This window comes from Caretta caretta, chromosome 15 (genome assembly GCF_965140235.1).
Source record: "Caretta caretta isolate rCarCar2 chromosome 15, rCarCar1.hap1, whole genome shotgun sequence".
NCBI lineage: Eukaryota > Metazoa > Chordata > Testudines > Cheloniidae > Caretta > Caretta caretta.
In genome coordinates this window covers 13728312-13754751 of record NC_134220.1, presented here as the reverse complement: position 1 = coordinate 13754751, position 26440 = coordinate 13728312, and the positions used below count along the sequence as shown (strand labels likewise).

General features: G+C 43.8%; 1 protein-coding gene across 2 annotated transcripts; it reads left to right on the top strand.

The window, feature by feature from the left end:
- Positions 1-1240: 1240 nt before the first annotated feature.
- LOC125623228 (solute carrier family 2, facilitated glucose transporter member 11) lies at positions 1241-24979 on the top strand. 2 transcript variants are annotated; one of them, XM_048822286.1, is made up of 12 exons: positions 1241-1320; positions 7486-7584; positions 8520-8680; positions 9995-10119; positions 11743-11872; positions 13955-14103; positions 15329-15516; positions 16404-16514; positions 17975-18076; positions 18210-18285; positions 19309-19436; positions 20202-24979. In XM_048822286.1, exons 1-12 carry the CDS (start codon positions 1300-1302, stop codon positions 20400-20402), a joined length of 1491 nt encoding a protein of 496 aa, XP_048678243.1. In that variant the 5' UTR covers positions 1241-1299; the 3' UTR covers positions 20403-24979. The 2 variants fall into 2 exon arrangements, with proteins under 2 accessions (XP_048678243.1, XP_074976370.1); XM_075120269.1 differs by lacking the exon at positions 1241-1320 and adding an exon at positions 4441-4608.
- The last annotated feature ends 1461 nt before the right edge of the window (positions 24980-26440 follow it).

Genomic DNA, 26440 nt, shown 5'->3' with positions numbered 1-26440 from the left:
CAACATCAGATTTCAAATGTTGATGTAATTTAGAAAGTACTACTCTGAAAAGTGTGTGTGTGAAAACAGCACCTTCTTATTCAACAAATATGGCTTTTGTGTATTTAAAGTCATGTATGCCATGTTAGTGACAAAACAAAGATTTTACTAGTTTTTAATCCCATTTAGTCAGTCACACCAACACAGCTTTAAGAGAGTGAGCAGGATTCTATTTCTTCCTGTGGATGAAATGATGGACCCCCACCTATCAATTATACCTGTCCTGTGCAAACTCAAAGACAACAATTAGGTTGTGCAGATGTCACTGAGGCATAATTTCATAACAGTGGGGTTGAATAGGTATCACTGAGGGCCTAAACTGGTATTAATTTGAGGAAAGGAAATAACCCAGCTTGACTTTCAGATCCCAGATTGAGTTTGCATGGCTGTCAAAACATTGTTTTACCTCTAATCTGAGCACATTTAATAGTGACATCAATTAAAGCAATAATTATGGAACCCCACTGTATTATTTTTACTGAATCACTTTTCAAAATAGGAACACACTTTATTTAAGAGGCAACAGTCAATGCCAGAGATGTTGCCCCAAGGTCAGACTCTATGTGTGGCAGGCTGTCGATGGAAAAGTTAAGATTTGGAAGAGGAGCTAGACTCTCCCCAGTTTCACCATTTGTTAAAGTGCATAGCAGGTGATTATCATTATTATTTGTAAAGCACTGACAGCATTCTCAGTACTATGAGACCGTTCCTGACCACAGGTGCTTACAGTAATCCAAAACAGAAGATGTATCACCTCTTGCTACATACAGTAGCAGTGTCATGCTCAAACTTGGAGAATTAAAAAACCTCTAAAAAGTTCTGAATCCTGTAATAAAACCCCAGAACATGCTCTTTGGCAGAAAATGATGCAGTGCAAACCTCAACGTAACGTTGCCTGACCCAGAAAGGTCCTCTAACCCCCCCAAATTGTGTAAGGAAGCCAAGTCTAAAGAAATCTGGCAGATATGCATAAGGATGAACCTACCTAAGTGAATATCAGGCTTTCCCCCAGCATACATATCATGTGTTTTCAATAAAACCAACCAACCAAGCCCTCATCTATGATCACGCAACCCCTTTTTGAGAAGTAAATTCAGTTGGCAAGTCACCTGCCAAGTCAAGTGTCTATAACGCAATCTAATGGATGACTAAATACACACATTCCTGCATTGGAGATTTAAATAATCCTCTAGAACTCTTCCCAAAGTACAAGAGACTCTTTCATCAGAAAAAGACAGACAGGAAACATACCAGCGAAGAATGAACAAACTACAGAGACTGGTACAATTTTGTATTCTACTATTATTATTTAGGTTTCAGAGTAACAGCCGTGTTAGTCTGTATTTGCAAAAAGAAAAGGAGTATTTGTGGTACCTTAGAGACTAACCAATTTATTTGAGCATAAGCTTTCGTGAGCTACAGCTCACTTCGCTTATGCTCAAATAAATTGGTTAGTCTCTAAGGTGCCACAAGTACTCCTTTTATGATTATTTACTGATTTGTATAGCATCTTCTGCAAGTATTAAGGTTTTTAAAGAAATAATGAAGTAACTGATGAGATCATAACAGACTACCCAAATCAAATGAAAGCAAGGACTGGCCAAGGGTTAGCACTGACCGCTATGTCCCTGCACTGGCCGGGGACAAGAACAGTGCAGAGGCAGCATATTCAGTACTTTGGGGAAGTAACACTTCATATCATGCTGCGGCCAACTCTCTGGCTAACCTGGGAGCTGTTTTGATGGGTTCTGAGGGGACATCCCCAAAAGTTTCCTCAGACTAGGAAGACGACTGTGATGCAGGACCTGTGGAGGAGGGAGAGGAGGGAAATTCTACCCTGAGATTGGGAAAGTGAGGGAGAATCCTAATGTGTGATCACAGTTAGATGCTGATTTTGAAAGGAAGGCTTTGAGGCGTGGAGATGCTCAGTCTCCAAGATTATCTGAATTTGTGATTTGAGAACCCCCTCTTTATCAGGCATGAGAATGGGTTATTTTCACCTACTCACGTACCACAAACGAAGGGTAAGGGGAAAACTGATGGGGAAAGTAAGAAAGGTTCACAGAGAGACAGATTCTGATCTGTTGTTATTTTGGATGTATTCTAGTGTAAGTACTCTGAAGTCAGTGGAGTTACTATGGATTTACACTGGTGTAACCGAGATTAAAATCTAGCCTATTATCCCTTTCTGAGAGTGTATGACTTTGCTTTGCAGCAACAACAGTGTAATCATGAGTTAAGGCAGTACACGTTACTGACAGCTGGGCAGAAGTTTCCCACAGAGATTACAGTACCTTAGACTTTTCAAAATTGGAATTTGATTTGAAGGTATTAGAAGGAACAAGAATTTTCCAATAATATATATGGGGAAACTGAGTAATCACATCTCCCATGTATGAGTAGCAGATTAAAGTTTGTACTTTAATTTGAAAGCAAAAGTGCTCCATTATGTTCTGTTTCAGAGTAGCAGCCGTGTTAGTCTGTATCGGCAAAAAGAACAGGAGGACTTGTGGCACCTTAGAGACTAACAAATTTACTAGAGCATAAGCTTTCGTGGGCTACAGCCCACTTCATCAGATGTATAGAATGGAACATATAGTAAGAAGATAGATATAAACATACAGATAAGTTGGAAGTTACCATACAAACTGTCAGGTTTCAGAGTAGCAGCCCTGTTAATCTGTATCCACAAAAAGAACAAGAGTACTTGTAACACCTTAGAGACTAACAAATTTATTTGAGCCTAAGCTTTCGTGGGCTACAGCTCACTTCATTGGATGCAAGTGAGCTGTAGCTCATGAAAGCTTATACTCAAATAAATTTGTTAGTCTCTAAGGTGCCACAAGTCCTCCTTTTCTTCATACAAACTGTGAGAGTCTAATTAGTTACGATGCGCTTCTGCTTCCAAATCAAGGACAAAGAATCAAAGTAAGGCTGTCTCTTCCTTAGCATTATTCAGGAGATCTCCCACCATTGCCCCAGCACAGGTAAGCTGCACTGCTGGGAGCAATGGTGAAGCACTTGTGCAGACAGAAAACAGGCATTTTTATCACTTATGTAACCACGAGAGTAGCAGGCCAAATTCCTAAAAGGCATACAAGGCTCCAGGCTTTCAGAAGTGGGCGATCAGGTCTCACTTCTCAAGGAAACAAAGGGCACTTGAAAACTGTCATGTGTTTTAATCATTCAGCACTATAAAATGTGTTAACAGCTCTTGAAAGATTAACCAAGGAAGTTGGCTGTTTCTTCCTGAAGTTCATTCTGGCAACTACCAATATATTTGAAATGCGCACCTTTCAAATACTGGCCACTCTCTAACCTTGGAAAAATTATGCTTCTGCTTTTTTTTCCCTACAGACAACCAAAGATCTGATGGAGTAAAGGTGTTGTGTATCACTGCACCTCATGTTGCACTTTACACATCAAATCTTTTTCTTGCAAACATAGAAGACACCTTTCCCATTATGTAAAATAACTACTTGCTCACAGCCTGAAGCCTTGAATTGTAAAAGCTAGACTCTTACCTATACATCTTCACTCATCCTACAGCCCTCCCTCAGTTGCAGAAACATACCTGATTTCCCCCACCCCCTTCCCAAAAGGGTGGATATATTTTTAAAACTATGTACAAGGTTTATCCAGTAGGTGTTTTCTTCCTTCATTTTAAAAGGGCTGCTCTGTCGGTGCAGGTGTTTACTATGATCACTGCCTAATGGAGGGAGACAAAGCTTGGGACGCCCCTGAAAAGCCAGGGCAAAATGTGTGTGTGAGAGGGAGGGTGAAGGGGAGAACTTTGAAGGGTCCAGAATCACCCCCTCCCATTCACAGATCTTCTCCCCCCTCCCCCGCCTTCTATGAACAGCGTGTGGGAGAGTTTCCCAGGAACATTAAGCAGGGCGCGAGGGGCACTGTGCTCAGCTGTCCCCTAGCGTTTGCTGAACTGTGGGCCACAAGCAGTCCAGAGGGGTCTCCTCTGTGCGCGGTGCCAGGAGACAACCCGAGCGCTGAGCCCCACGGGTTTGCGCGGATCGGACGGAGACACACGAGCCTGGCGCGCAGGGTTTGCGGGCTAGGCAGTCACGGCTGCTGTTTGCGGCTGGTACCGGGTACCCCCCAGGAGCCCTGGGCATGGGGCAGGACCGGTGTGCAGGCGCCGGCCGCTTTGCACTCACGTTGGGCTCCCAAAGGCCGCGGGAAGGGCCGAGGGGCAGGAGCCCGGCCCGAGGCCCGCAGTGTCGGGGATGACTGGCCAGGCACCGGGCCGGGACACCGCTGGCACTGGAGGGCGCACGCAGCCCGGGCTAAGGCCTTGACCCCCGCGGGTTTCTCTGCCGCAGCGCTGCCAGCCAGGCCCACGCCCCGGAGCTGGGCTGCGGCGCTGCGAGGGAGGAGCCTCGGCGAGCGTCCGGCTCCTTGTTCCGCCCCGCCGCCGGCGCCGCGCCGCGCCGGGCCCGCCCTGCAGGAGCCGGCTCCAGCCTGCCCGGGCCGCGGCGTGCGGAGCTCCAGCCCAGAATGGAGGAAGAGGAGGAGGAGGAAGAAGAGGGGCTGAACTGCAGAGCGCAGGCCCAGGTGACCGGGGGCGCGCCTGACCCCGCTCCCGCATCCCGCAGCGCCGCGCCCTGCCCAGCTCCGAGTCCCGCATCCCCTAGCGCCCGGCTCCGAGTCCCGCATCCCCCAGCACAGCGCCCTGCCCGGCTCCCGCATCCCCCAGCACAGCGCCCGGCTCCGAGTCCCGCGTCCCCCAGCACAGCGCCCTGCCCGGCTCCGAGTCCCGCGTCCCCCAGCACAGCGCCCTGCCCGGCTCCGAGTCCCGCATCCCCCAGCACAGCGCCCTGCCCGGCTCCGAGTCCCGCATCCCCCAGCACAGCGCCCTGCCCGGCTCCCGCGTCCCCCCCGCTAGCGCCCGGCCCCGCTCACCTCTCCCAGCCCAAGTGCATCGCAGGCAGCAGCTGCTCCGCTCTCACTCGGCGGGGCCGTAGGGCTCGTACGGACAGGGGCACCTGCCACCTGCTTTCCCCCGCCCCACAGTTCCCTGCCCCGGGCCTGCCCCGAAGAGCCAGCGCTGGGCACTTCACCCGGCTCTTTGCTGCACCCTGCAGTGGCTGTGGGGCACTTTCCCCGCGGGCAGCCTCGCAGGGTCTTGCTGTGTCACAGCACATCCCTGATTCTGTCAATTGCATCCTGACTGCCTTTTGTTGTTGAGAGCTCCATGGGTGGGACTGTCCCTTACGACTTAGGGCCATTGTAGGGTAAGAGGGAAAAAAAAGGTAAATCCCTTTGCTGATGGACAAACAGAAAATGAGTTCTCTGCCTCTGGGGCCATCTCCCCTAGAGCAGCACTTACTACCTCCACGAAAAGCGTGATCCTATTGTTCATACCTACATAGCATCTCCTGCAGGCCTCCGGGGTACCAAACTTCCCAAGCCTAGGCGGCAGTCCCATTCACCAGTGAACACTAGAAAGACGAGACAGGTTTTAAAAGACAATGAGCAGAGAAGTTGTCAAGGTTCCTCCCCCACTCTGAACGCTAGGGTACAGATGTGGGGACCTGCATGAAAACCTCCTAAGCTTATCTTTACCAGCTTAGGTCAAAACTTCCCCAAGGTACAAAATATTCCACCCTTTTTCCTTGGATTGGCCGCTACCACCACCAAACAAATACTGGTTACTGGGGAAGAGCTGTTTGGAAACGTCTTTCCCCACAAATACTTCCCAAAACCTTGCACCCCACTTCCTGGACAAGGTTTGGTAAAAAGCCTCACCAATTTGCATAGGTGACCACAGACCCAAACCCTTGGATCTGAGAACAATGACAAAGCATTCAGTTTTCTTACAAGAAGACTTCTAATAGAAATAGGAGTAAATAGAAGTAAAGAAATCCCCTCTGTAAAATCAGGATGGTAGATACCTTACAGGATAATTAGATTCAAAACATAGAGAATCCCTCGAGGCAAAACCTTAAGTTACAAAAAAGATACACAGACAGAAATAGTTATTCTATTCAGCACAATTCTTTTCTCAGCCATTTAAAGAAATCATAATCTAACACATACCTAGCTAGATTACTTACTAAAAGTTCTAAGACTCCATTCCTGGTCTATCCCCGACAAAAGCAGCATATAGACAGACAGAGACCCTTTGTTTCTCTCCCTCCTCCCAGCTTTTGAAAGTATCTTGTCTCCTCATTGGTCATTTTGGTCAGGTGCCAGCGAGGTTACCTTTAGCTTCTTAACCCTTTACAGGTGAGAGGAGTTTTCCTCTAGCCAGGAGGGATTTTAAAGGGGTTTACCCTTCCCTTTATATTTATGACAGAAGTACTGATTAAAAATCACAGTGAAACAGACAAGTACAAACCTCATACAAGCAGGGGGACTGGAACAATTTTTATAGTGGGGGTGCTGAGAGCCATTGAACCAAACTGTAAACCCTGCATAGACTGTAAAAAGAACAGGAGGGCTTGTGGCACCTTAGAGGCTAACGTTTATTAGAGCATAAGCTTTCGTGGGCTACAGCCCACTTAAACCACCTCGAGCCGGGGGGTGCGGCAGCACCCCCAGCACCACTAGTTCCAGCACCTAAGCATATACCTCGCCCCAGTAAACAGGGAACACGCAGGCAGACCCTCACCCGATGCACAATTGCTGATCACAGACTGTGAGCAGAAAGCACAGTGAAAACTTAGAGAAAAGCTGTGCAACCCGTTGTGACAGGAGAGAGTGAAACTGAAAGAATTCATCTGCTGCAATGTACAAAATATGAAGGTGCGCAAACAAGATACACCCTCAAATGACCAGAAAAGGACTTTCCATTCAAAATCAAGAGAAAAATTGAGCATGATTGTCGGTGAAAGGAAAGAGATGGCAGAAAAAATAGCATCCCACCAAATCAGAAATTCACAATATCTGTAAAGGGCCATGAAATAAAACCCTGGTACCCTATGGAACCCCCATCTGAGGGAGACATTTAACTGCAGATGGATATTGTTACTGTGTTTTAAACTTTGTCAATGCTTGTATAATACATTCGTCATGTCAGTAAAGACTTTTGTAGGGAGCTGAACTGGTGGGAGCTCTAACAGCTGAGCATGCTTGTGCAGTGATATTTCCAGAATGTGGAACTGACTTTTAGAAATGCACACGTTAAATCACTTTGGACATTCTCAGCACTGCTGCTGAGAACCAGCCCTGAACTCGCTAACTGCAATTACTTCTTAAAATAATTTGTAGGCACTTTAAAATTTAAAATCTCTTTGTGTGATTATTTTGTCTTTTGGAACCTTTCCTTTTTAGATCCAGTATTATGTCTCCTGTGTTCACCTATTATCATTCAAACCATCCCAGACAAATTATTGGGCCAAGTGCCTGTTGAAGCATTTTATATTTCAGCAGTAGAAAACTATCAGTATTTTCTGTCTTTTTAATATATTTCTATTTGGTTTACCTTAGCTTCAAGGCAAGGTCCTATTTCTTACAGTATGTGCTGCTGGGATTGGAGGGACTTTCCAATATGGCTACAACATCTCCATCATCAATGCTCCAACTACAGTAAGTGCTCTACTGGCCTTTGCAGCCATCCCCTGAGACAGTGAATCTTGTGAGGTCTAAACTCTGTTATCCTCACAGGGATCCTTAGTCTGGGAAAACACAGGCATATTTTGCCAAAACCCTTCAGCCAGTGACTACTAAAGGTGGACAGTAAAGGAAGGATTTGTGTCCTTTACATAGTTAATAATTTAACTCTTGCATCATGGTAGAGGTGCTGCAGCTGAGACCCAGAAGGGGTTATGACCACAGGATCGCCGGTCTGGACCTTTTTAAATCAGTCATAACTTTAGCAAATATAATTCTGAAACTTTCCAGTCTTAGAAGAACATTTGTTACAAGTTAGATAAATTTGTCTTACTTCATAAAATAATAATTTTTAAAACATTTGCAAAACCAGGCTACATAATACATGACAACCACTTAACTGATTCCCTGCTGGCGAGCTCTCTTGGGGCTCTGTGGTAGCTGAAATATACCGCATACTACATGCTGTATGTTCGAAGGGATCTGGAACTTGCTGGTGTGACTCTGGGGGACATGAAATGATTGGGAGAGAAAGGTTAGTTTAAAATGAGTTATGTACTGAGCAGCCCCTTTAATTTTGCTATTGGGAGCATTCAATGTATAGGATCCAATCCTGCACCCATCAAAATCAAGCTTGGATTGAGCCCATGAAATATATTTAGATCATTTTTTTAAATATGCAAGATAATTTCACTTTGTAAAGGCAATCTGTCTAGTACGGCTTCTTAACAACTAAAATTTTATAGGGGGATGTCAAAAATACAGCTTGGAATTGAATGCTTTCTTCAAGCTGAACTGTGGAGTCATGATCATCACGTAAATCATACCTAATATGAAGTAAACCTTTGCTGTTTCTCAGGGATCTTTATTTTTAATCCTACAGTAAAGTGACTCTTGTCCTTCACTTACAGTACATTCAGAGGTTTATAAATGAAACGTGGCTAGAACGCACAGGCGCATCTCTAGACAGCGGTGTGATATTGCTAGTGTGGTCTTTCATTGTTTCTATCTATTCTCTGGGGGGACTCGCTGGAGCTCTCATTGCAGGACCCATGGCAATCAAGCTGGGAAGGTAAGAGGCCTTTGGATTTTCACCTTGAACTTTGTAGATTGTTTTGCATTAATCGAGTGCCTAAACATTTGGATGTTAAACTGAAAAGAGCCCAATTCCAAATTACCTAACTCAGCTGAAACACATGAAGTTCATTCTTAACCTAAGAAAACAAGACCATACAATCTGGCATTAGCCCTTAAAGGAATCTACCTTGAATGGTAGCATTTCAATTCTCATCATCCAACACAGCACAGTACTTTGCACCACTGGAAAAATGTCTAGGTATGGCTTTCTGCTCCACCAGCATAACATAACATACAGCAGGCAAGTGTGCAGTCACCAGCTTCTCTTCATCTAATTTAAGCAGGAAACAGGCACAGAATTAATGGAGAGCTTTTCTCCAAAATGGAGAGTGGGAAGTGGTAGGAATGCTGCACGGAATCCATAGCTTGAGGCAGCATAAGGTACTTACAAGAAGAGCGACCCTGGGACAGTTGCATCACAGAGCACTGGTCTGCAGTCACTTTAGTTCACACAGGCCATTCCTGCTTCTCAGACTGAAATATCTTTAAAATGTGGTTATCCATTGAGTCTTTCAAGTTCCTTTTCTTCCCTGTGCTTGGGAGCCTATAAAAAAAATCTGTATTACCCTTTCTGCAGATTTCACACGTGGTATAACCTCCCCTTCTCTCTGAAAGAACAATCAATATTTTTATCGTGAAACCACAGAAAGTGACACTGTACTTGCCTCTCTTTCCAGCTCTAGTATGGCATTCGGTAAAAATTGCATCTCCCCCTTATGTACTGAAGGAACCAGTTTTACCATTTCAGGAGGTAATCATGGGCTAAGTAGTGGTGCTGTCATCCAGAACTCACCCTGTTTCTTGGAGATGTTCATAATGATTTTATGATTCTTATGTTTCATTAAAAAGGGATTTTGTTAAATGTAAGAGCAGGAGCAACGAATCAGGATTATCAGTGTGATGATGCCCTCCTGGTTCCCTGAATCTGGTCCTGCAATCATCAGTTATCTTCGTTCACAATGAATTCCACTCCAGTTGAACCGTCCCTAACTCCGCCATGCACTGTGCAATGCAGATGACAGTTTATTTGCCAATGTCAAACCCAGTTTTCATAACTGGACACTTGCCATGTAGGCACCAGACAGAGGTATTTGGGCCCTAAGTGCCCATCTGAATGTGCTGCTATAGAAATGGGCACCCTGACAAACTTTCAAATTTGGAAAATTGGACTGCTGTGTCCCACCAATCGCTCTAATAACCAGACCTGGTGAAATCTGACCCTTCAGTTCTGTTTTTATTCTCTCCGAAGGAAGACATCGTTGCTGCTGAATAACGCGTTTGTGATCATAGCTGCAGTCTTCTCAGGGTTCAGCCGGATGGCCAAATCCTTCGAGATGATCATGCTCGGCAGATTTTTCACTGGAATCAATGCTGGTAAGGAACAGTGATACTGTGGTAATGAGGACTTTAGAAACACCGTACAAATATAAATGTCTGTGGCATTAAAACGGTTTCTGATGTGCTCTGCAGTCCCTGGTGCTTCATTTGGCATTGAACTCATGACCCCTGGCACCAGAAGAATATGCCAGTCTCCTTTCCCTGCCATTCAGAGGTGACATAAACCTGGATTGTCAGCCAATATATGGCTTCTTCCATGTAACATTTCACAATATGCTTCTGAAGCATATTATGCAGAAGCCCTTATCAAAGTCTATGCCTAATATCTGGGTACTCCAGAAACATACCTACACACGCAAGATAATTCTCCTAAGGGCTATTTGTAGTGACAAGAATTACTTGCACATATGGAATGTCTGTATCATTCAGCTCACCACCGGAGACTGGTTTACATACTCCCAGGTTGACTTGGTTAATGGCCATTGCTTCATGAGCACAGAAGAGTTAGTGCATTAGCAGCTCACTTTTGAAGATGTGGGTCCCCACATCCAATATTGTCACAAATTGAATATGTTTGATCTCATACTAACCCCTAATAAAAAGGATGGTTTTGTGGTTAAGGCACTGGACTGGGATTCAGGAGACCTGGATTCAATTCCCAAGTTCTGCCTTAATGTGAGATCTGGGGTAAGCTATTTAATTTCTTTGCCTCATTTCCCTATCTGTAAAGTGGGAATAACAGTACTTTCTTTCTCCCACCTTTTGTCTGTCTTGTCTATTTAGATTGTAGCTCTTTAGGGCAGAGACTGTCTCTTACTACACCTAGCAAGGGGGCCTCAATCTTCCTTGGGGCCTCTAGGCTCTACTGTAATATAAAATAATAAGAACAGGATAGTGCCAGGAATGGAATAGCAGGGAGTGCTGCAGGTTATATTCTGGGGTGTAGGCCAAACTATGCTGGAAATCTTCCATTGAGCTTACCCACATGTAGGCCTGATCGTAGCCCCTGCTTTCCACTTATGCACATTCAGTTCCACACACACATACCTGCACTTTGCTGGTGCAAACACCCCCCTCAGCCCTTGAACAATTTTAGCATCTCTGTGAACACTAATGAAGAAATGTGCTCCCTCTCCTGCAAACCTTTTGAAAAGCTTGTGTGTTTACAAATTCCAACACTGGCTTGCATGCAAGGGTTAGACTTTTTAAAGAGCAAACAGCCAGATATGTGCATGCACCGTTTTGCATGACGCAAATGGAAGCCATTTAGAGGTGTGGCAGAAAATTTACCCCATATCTGCCTCTAGCCAGCACTATTAGTCCCTCACTTTGAGGGCACCAAAATTAAAATAAAGCTGCAGCTTTAATAATGCACAGTAATGATACTCTATGTAGCTTTAAAAATGTGAAATTGCTTTTCATTAGCCCGCATTACATACCTTAATACATATTTACCAAAACTGACACAGTGAATTAGAGGGAATGGAAGTATATTGGTGTAAGTAACAGGCATTGAGAGATCACTGTAAGCAGCATACTCTGTAACAAGCAGAGAGAATACAGCTAACTACCTCATCTAGGGGCTGTTTTAATTTTTCTTTTTTCTCTTTTACATCTTGAGAGCATAAGCTGAGGTCAGTGTTTGTCTGTCTTCTCCAGGTGTGAGCATGAACATTCAGCCCATGTACCTGGGGGAAAGTGCTCCCAAGAAGGTCAGAGGAGCAGTGACCTTGACTTCTGCATCATTTACTGCCCTGGGGTTGGTGCTGGGACAAGTTGTTGGAATTAGGTAATGTATAGACCTCCCTATGTTTCTGATTCACTAACTCTCTTCTTTCTTTCCTCTCCTGTCTTCTCCTGCTCAAATGCCTACGTACCCCTGGGACAGCATGATGGTTTTGAGCCTAGGGACCAAATTCAGCAGTGACATCAGTGATGATGAGGACTGTCCATAAATCATATCACAGATTTTTTGGTGATTTTTCAGGACCCACCCACTGCTTGTAACACTTTGTGACACTGAAATACACACACAAAATTAAGGACTTACCCACCCTCAGATGTGTCACCTAATTTATGGGTAGCCCGGTGTAGATTTTCTGGGTGTAGGTGACAGCACTGTTTTCACTCACTCGGCATTCAATGGATGTACAAAATGAGCGCAACTTGCATGAATTTGGGACTCTGTGGACCAAATTTTGCTGTGACATGGACTTCAGTGGGAAATCTGCCTGTGTACCCCAGGGCTGAATGTGGCTTTGCATGTTAGGGGAGAAGATGTAAGTGCGTATGTGTGGCAAGACTTGTGTTAGTTGCTTTTCCTGCTACAATGCCACCACTGCTACCCTTGGTGGAAAAGCTGCTTTCTTTCATACCCATTGACTATCAAAGGGGGGTAATAACCATACCTAGCTCTCCATCAGTGGAGCCAAAAGCACTTTACAAATGAGGTCAGTGTCATTATCCCCATTTTACATATGAGGAAACTGAGGTACACATCAGTGAAATGACTTGCCCAGGGTCACGCAGCAGAGCCAGGAATAGAACCTCAGTCTTCTGAGTCCCAGGCCTATGCTCCATCAATTAAGCCATACTGCTTCCTCCAAGTTACACTCCTTTGCCCCTTATACCCAGTGTGTAACTTGCACCACCATTTATGCCACCTCTGATTTTGGCCCAGGAACACCAATGGGAGTTGCACTTTTTTATTCCAACTTGCATTTTGCCTTGTGTCAGAAGAGGCTCCACATGTTTCAGAACGGGCCTCCTGAACATAGTCAACTTGTAAACCTGCTGCTCTGTCAGCCCCGAAATATATGCGCTGCCCCAGTGTTCCTGGATCACCCCTGTCCATTAAACTGTACACTGCTCACTTTGATCCGGCTACCCTGAAGTAGCAGTAGAATCTCCCTGTTGTGTGCAACAGTCACTGGGGTTGATCCAACCATCCCAGCAGAAGCAGAACAGGCAGCCAAGAGTGAAATGTGAACAGAGGAAAATGTATATGGGTGAAACCTCACGAGTGGAATGAAAAACCCTCAGTACCAGAATGATTACCACACTGGATCTTCAGCCCAGAAAGACTGCTACAGCAGTCTTCACCACCACCCTCTTTGAGCCAGCCACGTTCTAAAAGTGCACTCTCCCTCCCTTCCCTTGTGCTTAAAATGTTCCAGGGAGGTCTCATTGTTCTGGAATTCCCCCAAATTCCTCTGTCCTTGGATTTCTTATTTCCCCATCTAGACCTGTGGATGAATTCCTTCTCCCAACGAGGAGATTTTTTTAATCATGTCCCATCTCTCCAGGTTGGCAGGACAGCTTTTCCTTTAAATGCAACTGTCCAACATATAAAAACAGCAAGATGGGCTATAGTTTTGGTGCATGGGTTGGTGGGAAGTTGTGGTGTGACCCACAGCATCACAGTGTGAGCTTTTGGTGTCTCTGGTTGTGACTGTTCAGATGGAGTTCTCTAACCCTCCATTATGTCTCTGACCTCCTGCTCTCTTGTCACATCGCAGCACCAAACCAACCTCCAGGCAGGTGCCAGTCCCTCTAAGGTGGAGGCAAATGGCATTGCTGTTTCATAGGTCACCTATCAAGGAGTCACTTGTGAGGCAGAAGGTCACATCACCTTCACTTTCAAACTCAGCTGCTTCTCTTGCATGATGCACAAATCATAGAATCACAGAATAGCAGGGTTGGAAGGGACCTCAGGAGAGAGATGCCCTACAAAGCCCAGAGAGAGAGTCAAACCCAGCTCTCCCACACCGCGTTGTGCTGCCACCAGGTCACCCAGCCAGCTCCAAACACTGCATTTCGTCTTATGAAATATTTGATTGATTTATCTTAATTATGTTTTATTTTTCTTCAGAGAACTATTAGGGGGAGAGGAGAGCTGGCCTCTTCTTTTGGCTAGCAATGTGGTGCCGGGTTTGATCCAGCTGATGACTCTGCCTTGGTTACCAGAAAGCCCAAGGTACCTCTTGATTGACCGAGGTGACAAGGAATCCTGCATCTGTGGTGAGCGTAAAGTGGTCGCGTCAATGTCCGATTCAGGGGGCAAGATTTACGGACCGTGCAAACAAACTGATGTTGGTTTTGTTGTACATTCTTAATATGTTGCATAGCTTAGTCCAGCATGTTTGGCCTGGAGCAAGCAGCTTGAAAGGTATGTTTTTTTCCACAGTCAGTATTCTCTCCTGTAGTGCTACTGGCCTCCTTTAGCGAGTACCAAACGCGTTAGCCCAATCAATGTCTAGGCCACTTTCTGCTGAACATTTAGGGTGACATTTTTCAAAATAGAGGCCCATGTTCTTTGTGCATAAAATGCGAACACAAAAGTGTAACCTTAGCTGCATGTGCACTTGGATATTGCGAAGTTGGCAGCCATCTCACCATTTGTGTGGACAGTTGCAATAATTGTACGTGCAAACAAGCATGCACTTGTACCTGGGCACAGACCGGGGCCTCCACCTTTTGAGAATGTTGCCCTCAGTTATGTTTTTTGGTAAGTTACCATAAGTGTCACGCAAAGGGCAGGCAGGGTAAATACATCATTATTTCTTTCTTCCAAACTAGAGTGCAGTTTACACGATAACTGGTTTTTGACCTGTTAAGGTACTTATCTGTTGCTGCAAATGACTTTTTCACTACATATAGTGAGTCCAAAGGCAATTATCATGTAACCTGTTCTCTGTTTAAGGAGACCTACTTAACTTTGTATATAGTCTGTAACTATGATATCAAAGAAAGGCTAGATGAAGATTTCAGTGACCAAATCTGAATCCTCTTCATATAAGGAAATTTGTTGACATTTGTAACATTCAGATCTCCAGACATGGACCAGGTTGGAATTAGTTTCCATTACACATGTGCTGTGCACCAAAAAATCTTAACTCCCTTAGATTCATTGGAGAGCTACCATAGAGTAATATTCTCACAATAAGAGTCAGAAGCATGGTAGTTGAAATTGCACTGGTTGGAAATATTCCCTGATAAGAAAGTTGCATGGGTTTTGTCATCCCTTCTCCCCAAAGTCTCTCATACTTTCTAATAGTTTCATCAAGCATAGCACATCTTGCTTTCTCTGCTTATCAAAGGTGGTTTCTTGGATCCCAAAGTCCTACCACTACACTGCTTTCTGTGATTGTCACTTGCCACCCAATCCCTCACTCCCACAGGGAGATGAATTGATGAAGTTAAAGTGCTTCCATAAAGTAGATAAATGGCACCTTTTCCCTTACAGCACTGCAGAAGCTGAGAGGTAATGATGACCTGAGCAGTGAGCTGGAGGAAATGCAAGCAGAACAGGCTGCCATCAAAGGTCAGAGGGCAAAGAGGCCGTGGGAGCTGTTCCAGAATCCAGCTGTAAGATGGCAGCTAATAACTATCATTGTGCTGAGCAGCGCCATGCAGCTCTGTGGAAATGACTCGGTAAGCACGATAGCCACCATTTCATCAGCAGGTATCAGATGTGAGACAACAATGCAAGGAAGACTGTCACTTTTGGAGCAAACAGAGGCTGAGAATCTCCCCCTGTTCTGTAGGGGAAGGCAAGTTAGCCTGCTTCCCTTGCAGAGTTCTTCTTGGTGATCTCCAGAGAGCATTGTGAACCTACCAAAGCAGGAGGAATGATGGAGATAATTGAAATAGGAGCAGGTAAAATGGTGGCCTAAAAAGAGAGGCGGGTACAAAGGCTAGGTGGTCCTTGCTCAGATGTTCCCCTAAATTGATGTGGCAAAAACCTTTTGCCATCCACTCATGGGCGGGAAAGGGTGGATGAGGAGAGATCATACTGAGATGCCCAAGAAACTAGAAAACAAGAAAATGGGAACGTAAATGCAGTAACAGAAATATTTGCATACTGGTCTTCTGAGATATCAGGAAACATGGAGTGGCAGGGGTGCCTGGCATTGCTGATGAGTGGCCCATGTCATATCTGGTACATGGGGCATAATGGAAAGGGTCATTTTTATTCTGGGGAGAGGTCTGTAGTTGATGGACTTCTCTTTGCCTGCACTGTTGAAACAACATTTCAGTTACTTTACGGATCTGTTTTGCAGTTGTTTGCAGAGAGCATTTCATTGCTACCATCAGATGCAAATATCAGGTGTTTGGCTGCTGAATGCACATTACTGAATGGATTGCATATGGACACTGTGGAGAAGCCGTTTGAATGGCAGCACAAGTAGCCAGTTCTCCGGGTGACAGTGTTACTCTCCAGATTGGGAGGGGGAATGTGGCGTCTGAGGGGGTGGGACTGGCAGTGATGTGCAATTCCAGGGCAATTTCTCTTACAGTTCACTTTCTTTTTTTCCTAGATGTATTTTTATGCTTCCTATGTGTTCCAAGAGGCTGGAATTCCATATGAGAAAATCCAATATCTCATTATCGGCACCGGGTGCTGCGAATTGATCACAGCCGTTACTTGTGTAAGAATCTCTAATGCATTTTGCGTATGTGAGCAAACCCCACCGATGTACATCAGGCAACTTTCATACCTACAATAACTTCCTTCCCAAAGAAACACTTTGCTGTATAAATAATTTGTAATCACTATATCACAGTGTTCATTTTCAGGTATTTTGACATCTTACTTGAATACTTTAAAAAGTGCTGTATTTTTAGAAGGTGTTTGCCAGAAAAGAGTTCTGTTTGAAAGCGTTTCAGTGGACTCCAGCAAAGATTTTTGTTTGTGACTATGACAATACTGGAAGGTATCGTAGTTCTCCTGTATCCCCAGTCTCTGAAGTCCAGCTTCTCCAATTAGACATAAATATTTAAAATGCGACTTACCTACTGGAGCCAGAGTAATTGTTTGTCTTGACCGTTGCTGTGGGCAAGGCCTCGTAGGTTAGTAGAGAATAGCATTTTTAAAGTTAGTGGCTGGAGACAATAGTAATGTAGGAGCTATCTAGAAAAGACCAGTGAATGCTACAGCTGGAGCTGTCCGGTTCAGTTCAGTTCAGTTGGCTTACCTCCACTGCTGCAGAAACGGACTCTTACCTTTCAAGTCATGGCTTGCAGTCTTTGCATCTGCAGTCTGTCTTCACAGTGCAGCATCCTAAGAACACAAGTTAGGGACTGTACTGTAAAACCGGTACTGTTCTGAAACCCTGTCACCTTGCGGCAGTTTACAGTAAATGCGGCACTCCTAGAGAACGTGTTTCAGAGTAGCAGCCGTGTTAGTCTGCATCTTATTTGAGCATCAGCTTTCGTGCGCTACCGCTCACTTCATCGGATGCATCCGATGAAGTGAGCTGTAGCTCACGAATGCTGATGCTCAGATAAATTGGTTAGTCTCTAAGGTGCCACAAGTACTCCTGTTCTTTTTTAGAGAATGTGTTGTATTCAGTTGTACTGATATTGTACGTTTTGGTCAGTTTTCTTTCCTGTAAAATAGACAAGAGAGAAAATAAACTTAAACAGAGCCAGAGAAACAGACCCCCTGTCTCTTTTGCTTGGTACTTTGCAGTCAAAAATTTCTCTTAATTTCCACTAACTTGTGGGAACTCACATTTCTCTTCTGGATGCTCTCAAAGAATGACTTTATTCCCTCTGCCTGCGATCTCTGGGGCAGCACACAGCTTGAGAGGTGGATGAATTGTCTCCCGGAGAATGTCAGCTTTTTCCTTCATACATGCCTATTTGCAGGAAAAGGGTTCAGTCTGCAATTGTGACAGATTCTTGACATCTCCTTATTGCCCAGCCTGACTGAATCTCCTCAACACAGTCCTTATTATTGCATGAGTTTCTCTTCTTCCTAAAGAACGGGTAGTGCCCCGGAAGTAGGTTGCCCAGCAAGCTAACCAATGATACCTGAAATGGGAGAGAGGGAGGAATGTGGATGAGAGGCATGAATAGCTAAGTGTCCCGTGTTGCTTTGTTTCAGAACGCAATAATAGAGCGTGCTGGGCGGCGGTTGCTGATTCTGGGCGGGTACAGCCTCATGGCAGTATGGGCCATCGTCTTCATGGTTGCTTTATCCCAGCAGGTAAAATAACTCTATTGAATTATCTAAGTGAAATGGATTCTGGTTATGCCTCTGACACAGATGGGGATATTAAGTAGGGGGCAAGTAATTATAAGTGCCTTAACCTATGTTCCCTTGTTCTCTGTGGAAATAGAGTCGGATAAGCTGGATGCCGTACCTCAGCATGGCCTGTATTTTCGCTTATATCCTGAGCTTTGGAATTGGACCAGGTCAGTTGTCTGAGGTTTTTCACTCAACCCTTGTGCGACTGCAGGGGCTGAAGACTGTACTTAGCCACATCACATTTGAATGAAACAAAGGGACAATACATTTTGAACACTCACTACCTGTAGTTTCATCAGCAGTGCTTGTAGGCAACTGTGATTGTGTCTCAGGGTGTGTAATGACAACCGATCATTCTCTGGAGCCATTTCTGTTTACGTTCTCTTGGAGTCCTGAAGACACAAAGTGTGAAAGGAAACTTGAAGCATAAAAACAACCTTGTGTAGGTAGTAACTTCTTGTCTAATTTGTGACAATAGGCAGCAGTTCCTGGATTTGCTAACCAGTTCATTAGGACTATAACCAAGTGCTCTTATTGCTTCACTCTTTCACTGTATGGCTTTAAAGGTTGTTGAGCTGTATTATTTTGTAAATTTCTTTGAATATAAATTGAAACACATTTTCACGTGTTTTTTTAACTGATGAGCTTGCCGTTTTTCTCAGAGCCAGGCAGTGTGTACAGGTGTGGTTGTGTGTATGCACATGATGTGTGCTGTGTTGATATGTAATGTGGACATGATTCTCTGCTCATGTCAATATAAAACAGGTGCAAGCAAGAGGAGAATCAAGTCTAACTGTCATAAAATCATTTGGGTTGGAAGTAACTTCCAATGAGTCATCTAGCTCATGTCCCTGCAACGTCTCAGGCTTGATTACATTATTTTTAAGCTGCCCATGCCAGTCTAGCCTTCAAAATAAGGAGTGATTCTGATTACAAAACCTTTCTTGGCAGCTCATTCCATTGCCAGATGGCTTGTATAATTAGGCAGTTCTTAATATTCACCCTAAAACTTCCCTGGTGCAGTTACGTCCATTACTATGTATTCTGGCCGTGTTGACTAGTGAGAATAATTGGCAATGTAATCAATGGTCCCTGTCCTTTTTATATCCCTTTACATATTTGTCAGCATATGTTTTCTAGTTTTAACATTTCAGACATATTACAAATTTGTTTCCAAATCCTTTTTCTAGCTGGTGTGACAGGAGTTTTGCCGACAGAGATTTTTGATCAAATGTCTCGTCCAGCTGCTTACATGATCTGTGGCTCTCTGCTCTGGTCCAATCTCTTTGCAGTTGGAATGGCCTTTCCATTCATTGTGGTAGGTTTGGAAGCTGGTACAGCCATCTACTGTTTTTTAGTTCACAAACAAGTGCTCTTGCACTGCAGCTTACAGCAATGCTTACTGGAAGAGACTGGGTCTGAAGTATCTGCAAGTCTCAGGCAGCCAGCACTCCAGCTCTGTCGATAGTGACTTTGGCTAGAAGTTGTGACTGGAGTAGTTGTGAGCTCTCTCTTAGCCAAGATTCCTACTGCTTCCCTATAGTGATTTCTGCTGGAAGAGGCTGGGGTTGGAATAGTTTTGAGTCCCTGACAGCCAACATTCCCATTCTGTCCCCAACTTGGAAAGGTTGGGAGAGGAGACTCCCCTATTCCCTAAAGTGACTCCTTTGGGAAGAGGTTGGGACTGGAGAGATTGTGGATCTTCACAATAAGTGCTCCTGTATTATGTCCAACAGTGAATTCTGAAAAGAGAGTCTGTTTTTACATCATTCTTTAGCATGAGCTATATTGAGGGTTAGGAGAAGGTACATATCTCCCAAACTTTCCCCTTCAGTAGCTACAATCTGTTGCCAGTCAGGACCAATGTTTATAACACAAACGAAGCAAGATAATATTGTCAGAGATAAGTATCTTGCTGTTAGTCCTTTTAGGGGAGAGCTGCTTACTCATGTTTGTAAGATCCTTAAGTCAGTGCAGAAATATTTCATGATTGAAGCTATTATATGCAGGAGAGGATTTGTAGAGGGGATTTGCCTCATACTGTGGTACGTTTCCAACACTTTTCCTTTTTTTCTCCCTGCAGGAAGGTCTTGCTCACTTCTGCTACCTTCCATTCTTCACGGTTTGTGTCTGCAGTGCTCTATATGTCAGTTTTTTCCTTCCCGAGACAAAGGGGAAGACCTTCCTGGAAATCTCCAAGGAGTTCAGCAAGCGCAACTTCAAAACTCAGACACGTGAGAAGTTTTGGAAAGGCCCTGAGGAAATCAAATCCACTATGTTATAGTCTGGGAATAAGTAAAGGTGGCTGGTGGTTGGAAAATATCCTGAGATGTTTCTCTTTTCTTGAGACAGAAGAGGTGGGGGTTAAGGAGAATACACTGCTCTTGGTTGTGTAGTGAAAAGTTTTCACACTAAAGCAGGAAATTCAGTTGATGTTTCTTGTTCACTTCATTTGTTAAAAACAGTTTGCCCTGCATTTTTGCTTAGAAGGGTAGCATTTATTTATACCACAATGCCCTTTGCCATCTCTTGAGAGCATCCCCAGTGATATGCTACTTAGACAAACCATTTTGAAAGCTTCTTTTAAAAAGAATGGATCACACTGTATATTATGATTCCATTTATTAATGGCTTATAAAGGGTTAATAAAATATTAATAGATATTATACACATGTTACAGACATGAGTACTATGCATTATAGATTGTTGTAAGCAGAAGGTGTTATAGATGGTTATAACTAGGACCCTCATTAAATCACAATTTCATGGAGACCTCGGAAATCGTAAAAATGCCCCCGGCCCCAGACCATGAATGTTAGTCAATTTCAGGGACAAAATGAATTTTACAACTAAATTGAGTCAATTTCAAGGATAGAATAAATTTTACACATAGTAGTCAATTTAAAGGGCAGGAAGAATTTTACAAGTAATGTTAGTCAATTTCAAGGATGGAATCAGTTCCCAACCTTGAAATTGACTCAATTTAGTTGTAAACTTCACTCCATCTTTGAAATTCACTAACATTAATTGTAAAATTAATTCCACTCAAACACCATGAAATTGAGTACTTTGCCATTTAAATTGTTGTGGATTTTCTAAAAAAATAAAATAAAAATTCTGATTGCACAAGGCTCTAGTTAAAAGCCACCTATTGACCTTCTGGCCTCTGTAATAATCTATAATGTTTGATTAACCACATATTAAAATCTGTCAATCATTCATTAACCCAATAATTCATTAATCTTTTACAAGCCCTTTATTCATGGAACAGTAAAATAGAGTATGAGCAAATAATGTGTTAATTTCTGAAGATTTCTCCCCTCCTCTCTGCTGCCCTTTTTCCATCAAAGTCATCACTTTTGATTTATTTTTAATTTTAGACAAATACTAAAGAAATCTTTGGAGCACTTTTATTGGGGGAAATATACACCTAACAGGAGCAAATGTAACTTCTGACTGTCTTGTCCTGCACAATCAGCTTCTGTTTTCCTCTCATTTAGCTACCCCGCTAGTTGTGGTTCAGATAACCTCATCCATTCAGAGAAGGGGCACTGGTGCTGTGTGTGTCAGTGATGAGATTCAGTTATTGGTTTTTGTAATCCCATCCACTCAGGTGCAGCACAGGGCCGTTAATCTTTTTGAACGAGAGTTGATTTTTAACTGCAATAGGTTTTCCAGCCACATAATATGGGAACATACGTGCCGCTTGAGAGCATGAGTTTAGTGAGTTGAAGCCTAAAACACCATGATATGTTATTGGTTTTGATCATGCCACTTATTCAGGTGCCCTAATCTGGATTTAAGTGCCTGAGTTTAGACACCCAAGTCTGAAAACTTGGGCCAAAAAGTTTAGTACTTAAAAAGGGCCTTCATTTAAAGGTGGTACATGCCGGTCTAGAGAATGGGGTTTCCCCAGAATTAGCCATTGATTGTTTGATAAATGCAGTGATCCCTCACAGTGTGCATGTTTGACAGGCAAAATTACAGACACATTAGGGGTGCAGAAGTACTCTGTCATGCCTTGCGCCTCAGCTGCTCCAGGTGTGTCTATACGGACTGTTGTGTCATCACTCCCATGAGACAAAGGACTGATACATCTCAGTGAAAGTTTAACAATTGGTTGGTATTTTTCAAGGCTAAATGGCATGTATTTGGGAACCCTAATTTAAAGTGTTACAAACTGGTTTTATATTCTGTTTCTCTCTGAGCAGTACCAGACACCAGTTTAATACTTAACTATATTTCTTCTTTAGTCCTTCTTCACCTAAACAATGTCTACCTCGCTATAATCCTCTCAACTCTTTGCCTCTAAACCTGACTCTGAAATAAGATTGGCCTTAATATGATTAATTAAGTTCTGTTTTCAGAAGCCAGATGACATTTTATTTCCTCATCTCAGTGCTCATGTTGTTTATGGTATAAAGTGTCTTAAATAGCCACCAACCTCTTGAGCAATAATGGGCTGTTAATCATTTAACAGATTGGGAAGGAAAGCTCCTCCTCATACTTAATCAGTGACTTGTTATACACCTGACTTTGGGGCATTGCTTTTGGAATTATTTATTCTGAACTGGTTCTCTTCATAGCTTGCTTATAGTGGTTCATGTACATTTTAAAACGTATACAGCTACTTCTCTTGAACTGTTTGTATGAGAGGCTCATGGGCTCCCAGGGGTGCTCTTGATACTTCTCCTAGGGGTTGGTTCTTCATGTAAGCTCAGCCAAGCGCAGAGTAGAGAGGGGAAGCTGTCAGAGAGCCAGTCATGGCCTCCTTATTCCCAGTTATGTGCATCCAGCTCAAGTGCAAGCTGTAGTGGGCAGCTGTAACTTACACCGCCGCTGGAGAATCAGACGTAGCAAAAGCCTTGTTCCACCCATTCCATTCCCCTGTGCCCACTGCCCTTCCTCCTCACCATACAGGGAGCGGAGGTTCTCGTAAAACCAGGTAATGAAGCCACAACAGCAGAGCAGCCTTTTCCAGCTTTACGCCCACAGATTCCCCCTATTTGTGGGTAATTTTCCAGTGGCAATCTCTGGCTGCTTTAGGTAAGCTGTGAAGAGTGAATCTGGCAGTCCAGAAAATCTGGCTCATAGAGTGGAGCCCTTTCCATGGTACTGAGGTTTGCTAGCACTGAAATGTTTGCCTGCTATAATAGCTGGCACCTGTATGTTATATCCTGCTTTAATGGGCCAAAACGCATACCTCGTGTAACTCCATTAAGGCTTTATAGAATCCATTTGACTTTAGTCCAGTCCACTCCGCTGGTGTCTCTCACTGCTTTTTAAAGGCTTGACGAGGGTAAATGGTTGCTTTTGGGGTTATTCTTACCAATCTTTGCTTGAGAGGCTATAGTGAAACTGCCTTTTCTTCCTCTCTGTGACATTCTGGCTGTGTGTGTCTGCCTGGCTCCTGCAACCTGACCAGTCCCTCGGAAGCCAAAACTGAAATGCTCCCAATACGTCAGGGACATGGTCAGCATCTGCCAGCCAAGTGACAGAGGCGTGCCAGGTTTCAGACATCTTTGGTGCCACGCTCCTGGCTGCCCTCCAGACACCGTGCTGTGTCAGTTAACCGCTCACACAGTGAAAGTGTTGTGAGCTTGCTGCTTGGGTTAACAGGAGCCCAGAGGAACAGTCTTAGGGAAGCAGGAGCTCATGGGGACAGCAAACTCCCCTTCCAAGCTCTGATTCAATTTTCTTTGAGCACTGCATAGATTTCAGAATGGCTAAACATTATGCACCTTGCCCAGCAGTTATTCCAGCATTGGAATCCTGTGTTTCACCTTTGAATCACTTACTTCTTAGGGACAGATTTTTACAGGTATTTAGGCACCAAAAGCGTCCAGGAGCCTAACACTCATTGAAATCAATGAGTTTTAAGCACCGAGGTGATTTTGAAAAATCCCCCTAGATGCTTAACTATCTTTAAAAATCTGTCCCTTAGTGACCAGGTATTAAATGCACCAGTGCTTATTAGTCACAGGGCTTGAGACTAACATTTGCTCTCTCAGTCTCATCTTTAATTGTGCAATAAGAAACTTGGCTTTGGGCTGAAGCATTTCCTGTAGATTTATCTACCATATGTGTTTTAAGGTACCTAGCACCTTGGTACTTGTGCACCAAATTGTAGGTGTCGTGGTCAGGGATCTTCCCAAACAGCCCCACTTTCTCTTACCGTGCATGAAATGAAAAAGCACAGTTAAATGTTCCTGGAAGCCAGGTATCGCTGGCCAGATGCCAGAACAATGTATGTTCTTATGGCAGATATAGCAGCTTGTTTGTGTTAGGTGCATTGTGTTCCGACAGTAAGCAGGATGTTCCCAACAGTGAAAGACTCCAGGATAGCGCCGTCATCTGTACTATCAAAAGTCCCATACACTATACGAACCATTTTAGCAACCCGAGTGCAGGACATAGCCAGGGCTCCTCGTTCAGTACATACCTGTTACTGTAGTTGTTGGGCATGTCTGTGAGCTCCCTCTGTGTTCTCCTCCAGTTTCTATTTATAGCCTGAAAGCCATAATCCATCCAGCTCTTCTCTTCTAATTTTGCTTGTGTAAAAGCTACAGTAGGGCTGCTGGCTAGTCACAAAGGAGCATGTGCAATAGAGAGAGACATTTGTTGCCAGACAGCTTCATTTGTACAATTATTTTAAAATGGCAGAGTTTAAAAAAACAACAACCGTATTCTTGAATGCAGTGAATTTAAATGTGAAGTCCTGAATGTCTGTTAATATCATGCTGGACATGAATGGAAAAGACGATTTGTTATGTAGAGAAGGAAGCTGCATGAAAATTATTCTGTATTTCAGTGTCTAAAGTATGTAATATATGAAAGGATAAATCTGAAAATTGTTTGGTATTATTGTTATTGTTGAATCGTCTTTACACACACTCACACACTATTTATTTCCCTACTGTTTGGGAGATCTTTGCTAGTAGACAGTATAAGCGACATTTACATTTATACACTAGTACGCAGGCACTGGGGCAAAATCATAATCTTCCAAAAGTGCCAACAGAGCTTTCATTTTATTTATTTGTTCTTTGGATTGCAGCAGTGCCTCTGAGCCCTGGTGAATGATCTAGCTACTGTACTAGGCACCACATGGACGTAACATGCAGCATGGACTTGACCTTAGGTTTTAAAAATCACACCAGAAACACAGACACCTAACTAAACTGCATGAAATTCAAAGTATCTACTTCAGAAAGCTGAAGGGCTGAACTGCTGATGGGAATGCAAGCTGTGGTGCTAGGGAGTTGAGGTGTTTCAAACCTGAGAGCTGAAAGAACAGACAAAAAGACACGGAAACGGGGGGGGGGCACCACTGAGTTTAACCATCGTTCACTTCAGCATGCAACAGAAAGTGAGATCTGAAAGTAGCTGGGGGTCCATAAAGTGCTGCTAAAGAGAGATCTGGGCTCATGGGAGAGGAAGGGGCTGTAGGGAGGAGGCTCCAAAATGTCCAGTAACCTTACTACAGTGTAGCAAAAATAATTTTAAATAGATGTGTTAAAACTAAAGGAGTAAAGAAAAATCAGAGTTTCTAACTACTGTCCCCCCTGATTTCTTCTATCTGACTATGTAGTTGAAAGATTACTTGGCACACGCAAGCAGCATAGCTGTATAGTAGCACACAAACATACCTCGCTACATTATATATGTGCACAACCACACCACAGACAAGTGTGACTTCATGATTTCAGCTACAGAAAGTGCAAATGAACATGGCACACATTAAATGGATTAAAAACGGGCTAACTGACAGGTCTCAAAAGGTACCCCTAAATGGAGAATTGTCATCCAGCGGGGTCCATAGCAATTGGTTCTTGACCCTACACTATTTAACATCTTTATCAATGACCTTGAAGAACACACAAAATAATCACTGATAAAGTTTGCAGATGACACAAAAATTGGGGGAGTGGTAAATAATGAAGAGGACAGGCCCCTGATTCAGAGAAATCTGGGTTTCTTGGTAAACTGAACACAAGCAAACAACGTGTTTTAATATGGCTAAATATAAATGTATACATCTAGGAACAAAGACCACAGGCCATACTTACAGGATGGGCGACCCTATCCTGGGAAGTGGTGACTCTGAAAAAGATTTGAGGGGGTTGTGGTGGGTAATCAGCTGAACATGAGCTCCAGCGTGCCACTGTGGCCACAAGAGCTAATGCCATCCTACGATGCATAAACGGGGAATCTCAAATATGAATAAAGAGGTTATTTTACCTGTGGATTTGGCACTGGTGTGACCACTCCTAGACTACTGTGTCCAGTTCTGATGCCCACAATTCAAGAAGATATTGATAA

Excerpts from the sequence above, each read along its gene's own strand:
- LOC125623228 (XM_075120269.1), top strand. The coding sequence starts at position 4,552 with ATGGAGGAAGAGGAGGAGGAGGAAGAAGAGGGGCTGAACTGCAGAGCG. Across the intron at positions 4,609-7,485 it reads ACTGCAGAGCGCAGGCCCAG|CTTCAAGGCAAGGTCCTATT; the intron begins GTGACCGGGGGC and ends GGTTTACCTTAG. Across the intron at positions 16,515-17,974 it reads TGATCACAGCCGTTACTTGT|AACGCAATAATAGAGCGTGC; the intron begins GTAAGAATCTCT and ends GCTTTGTTTCAG.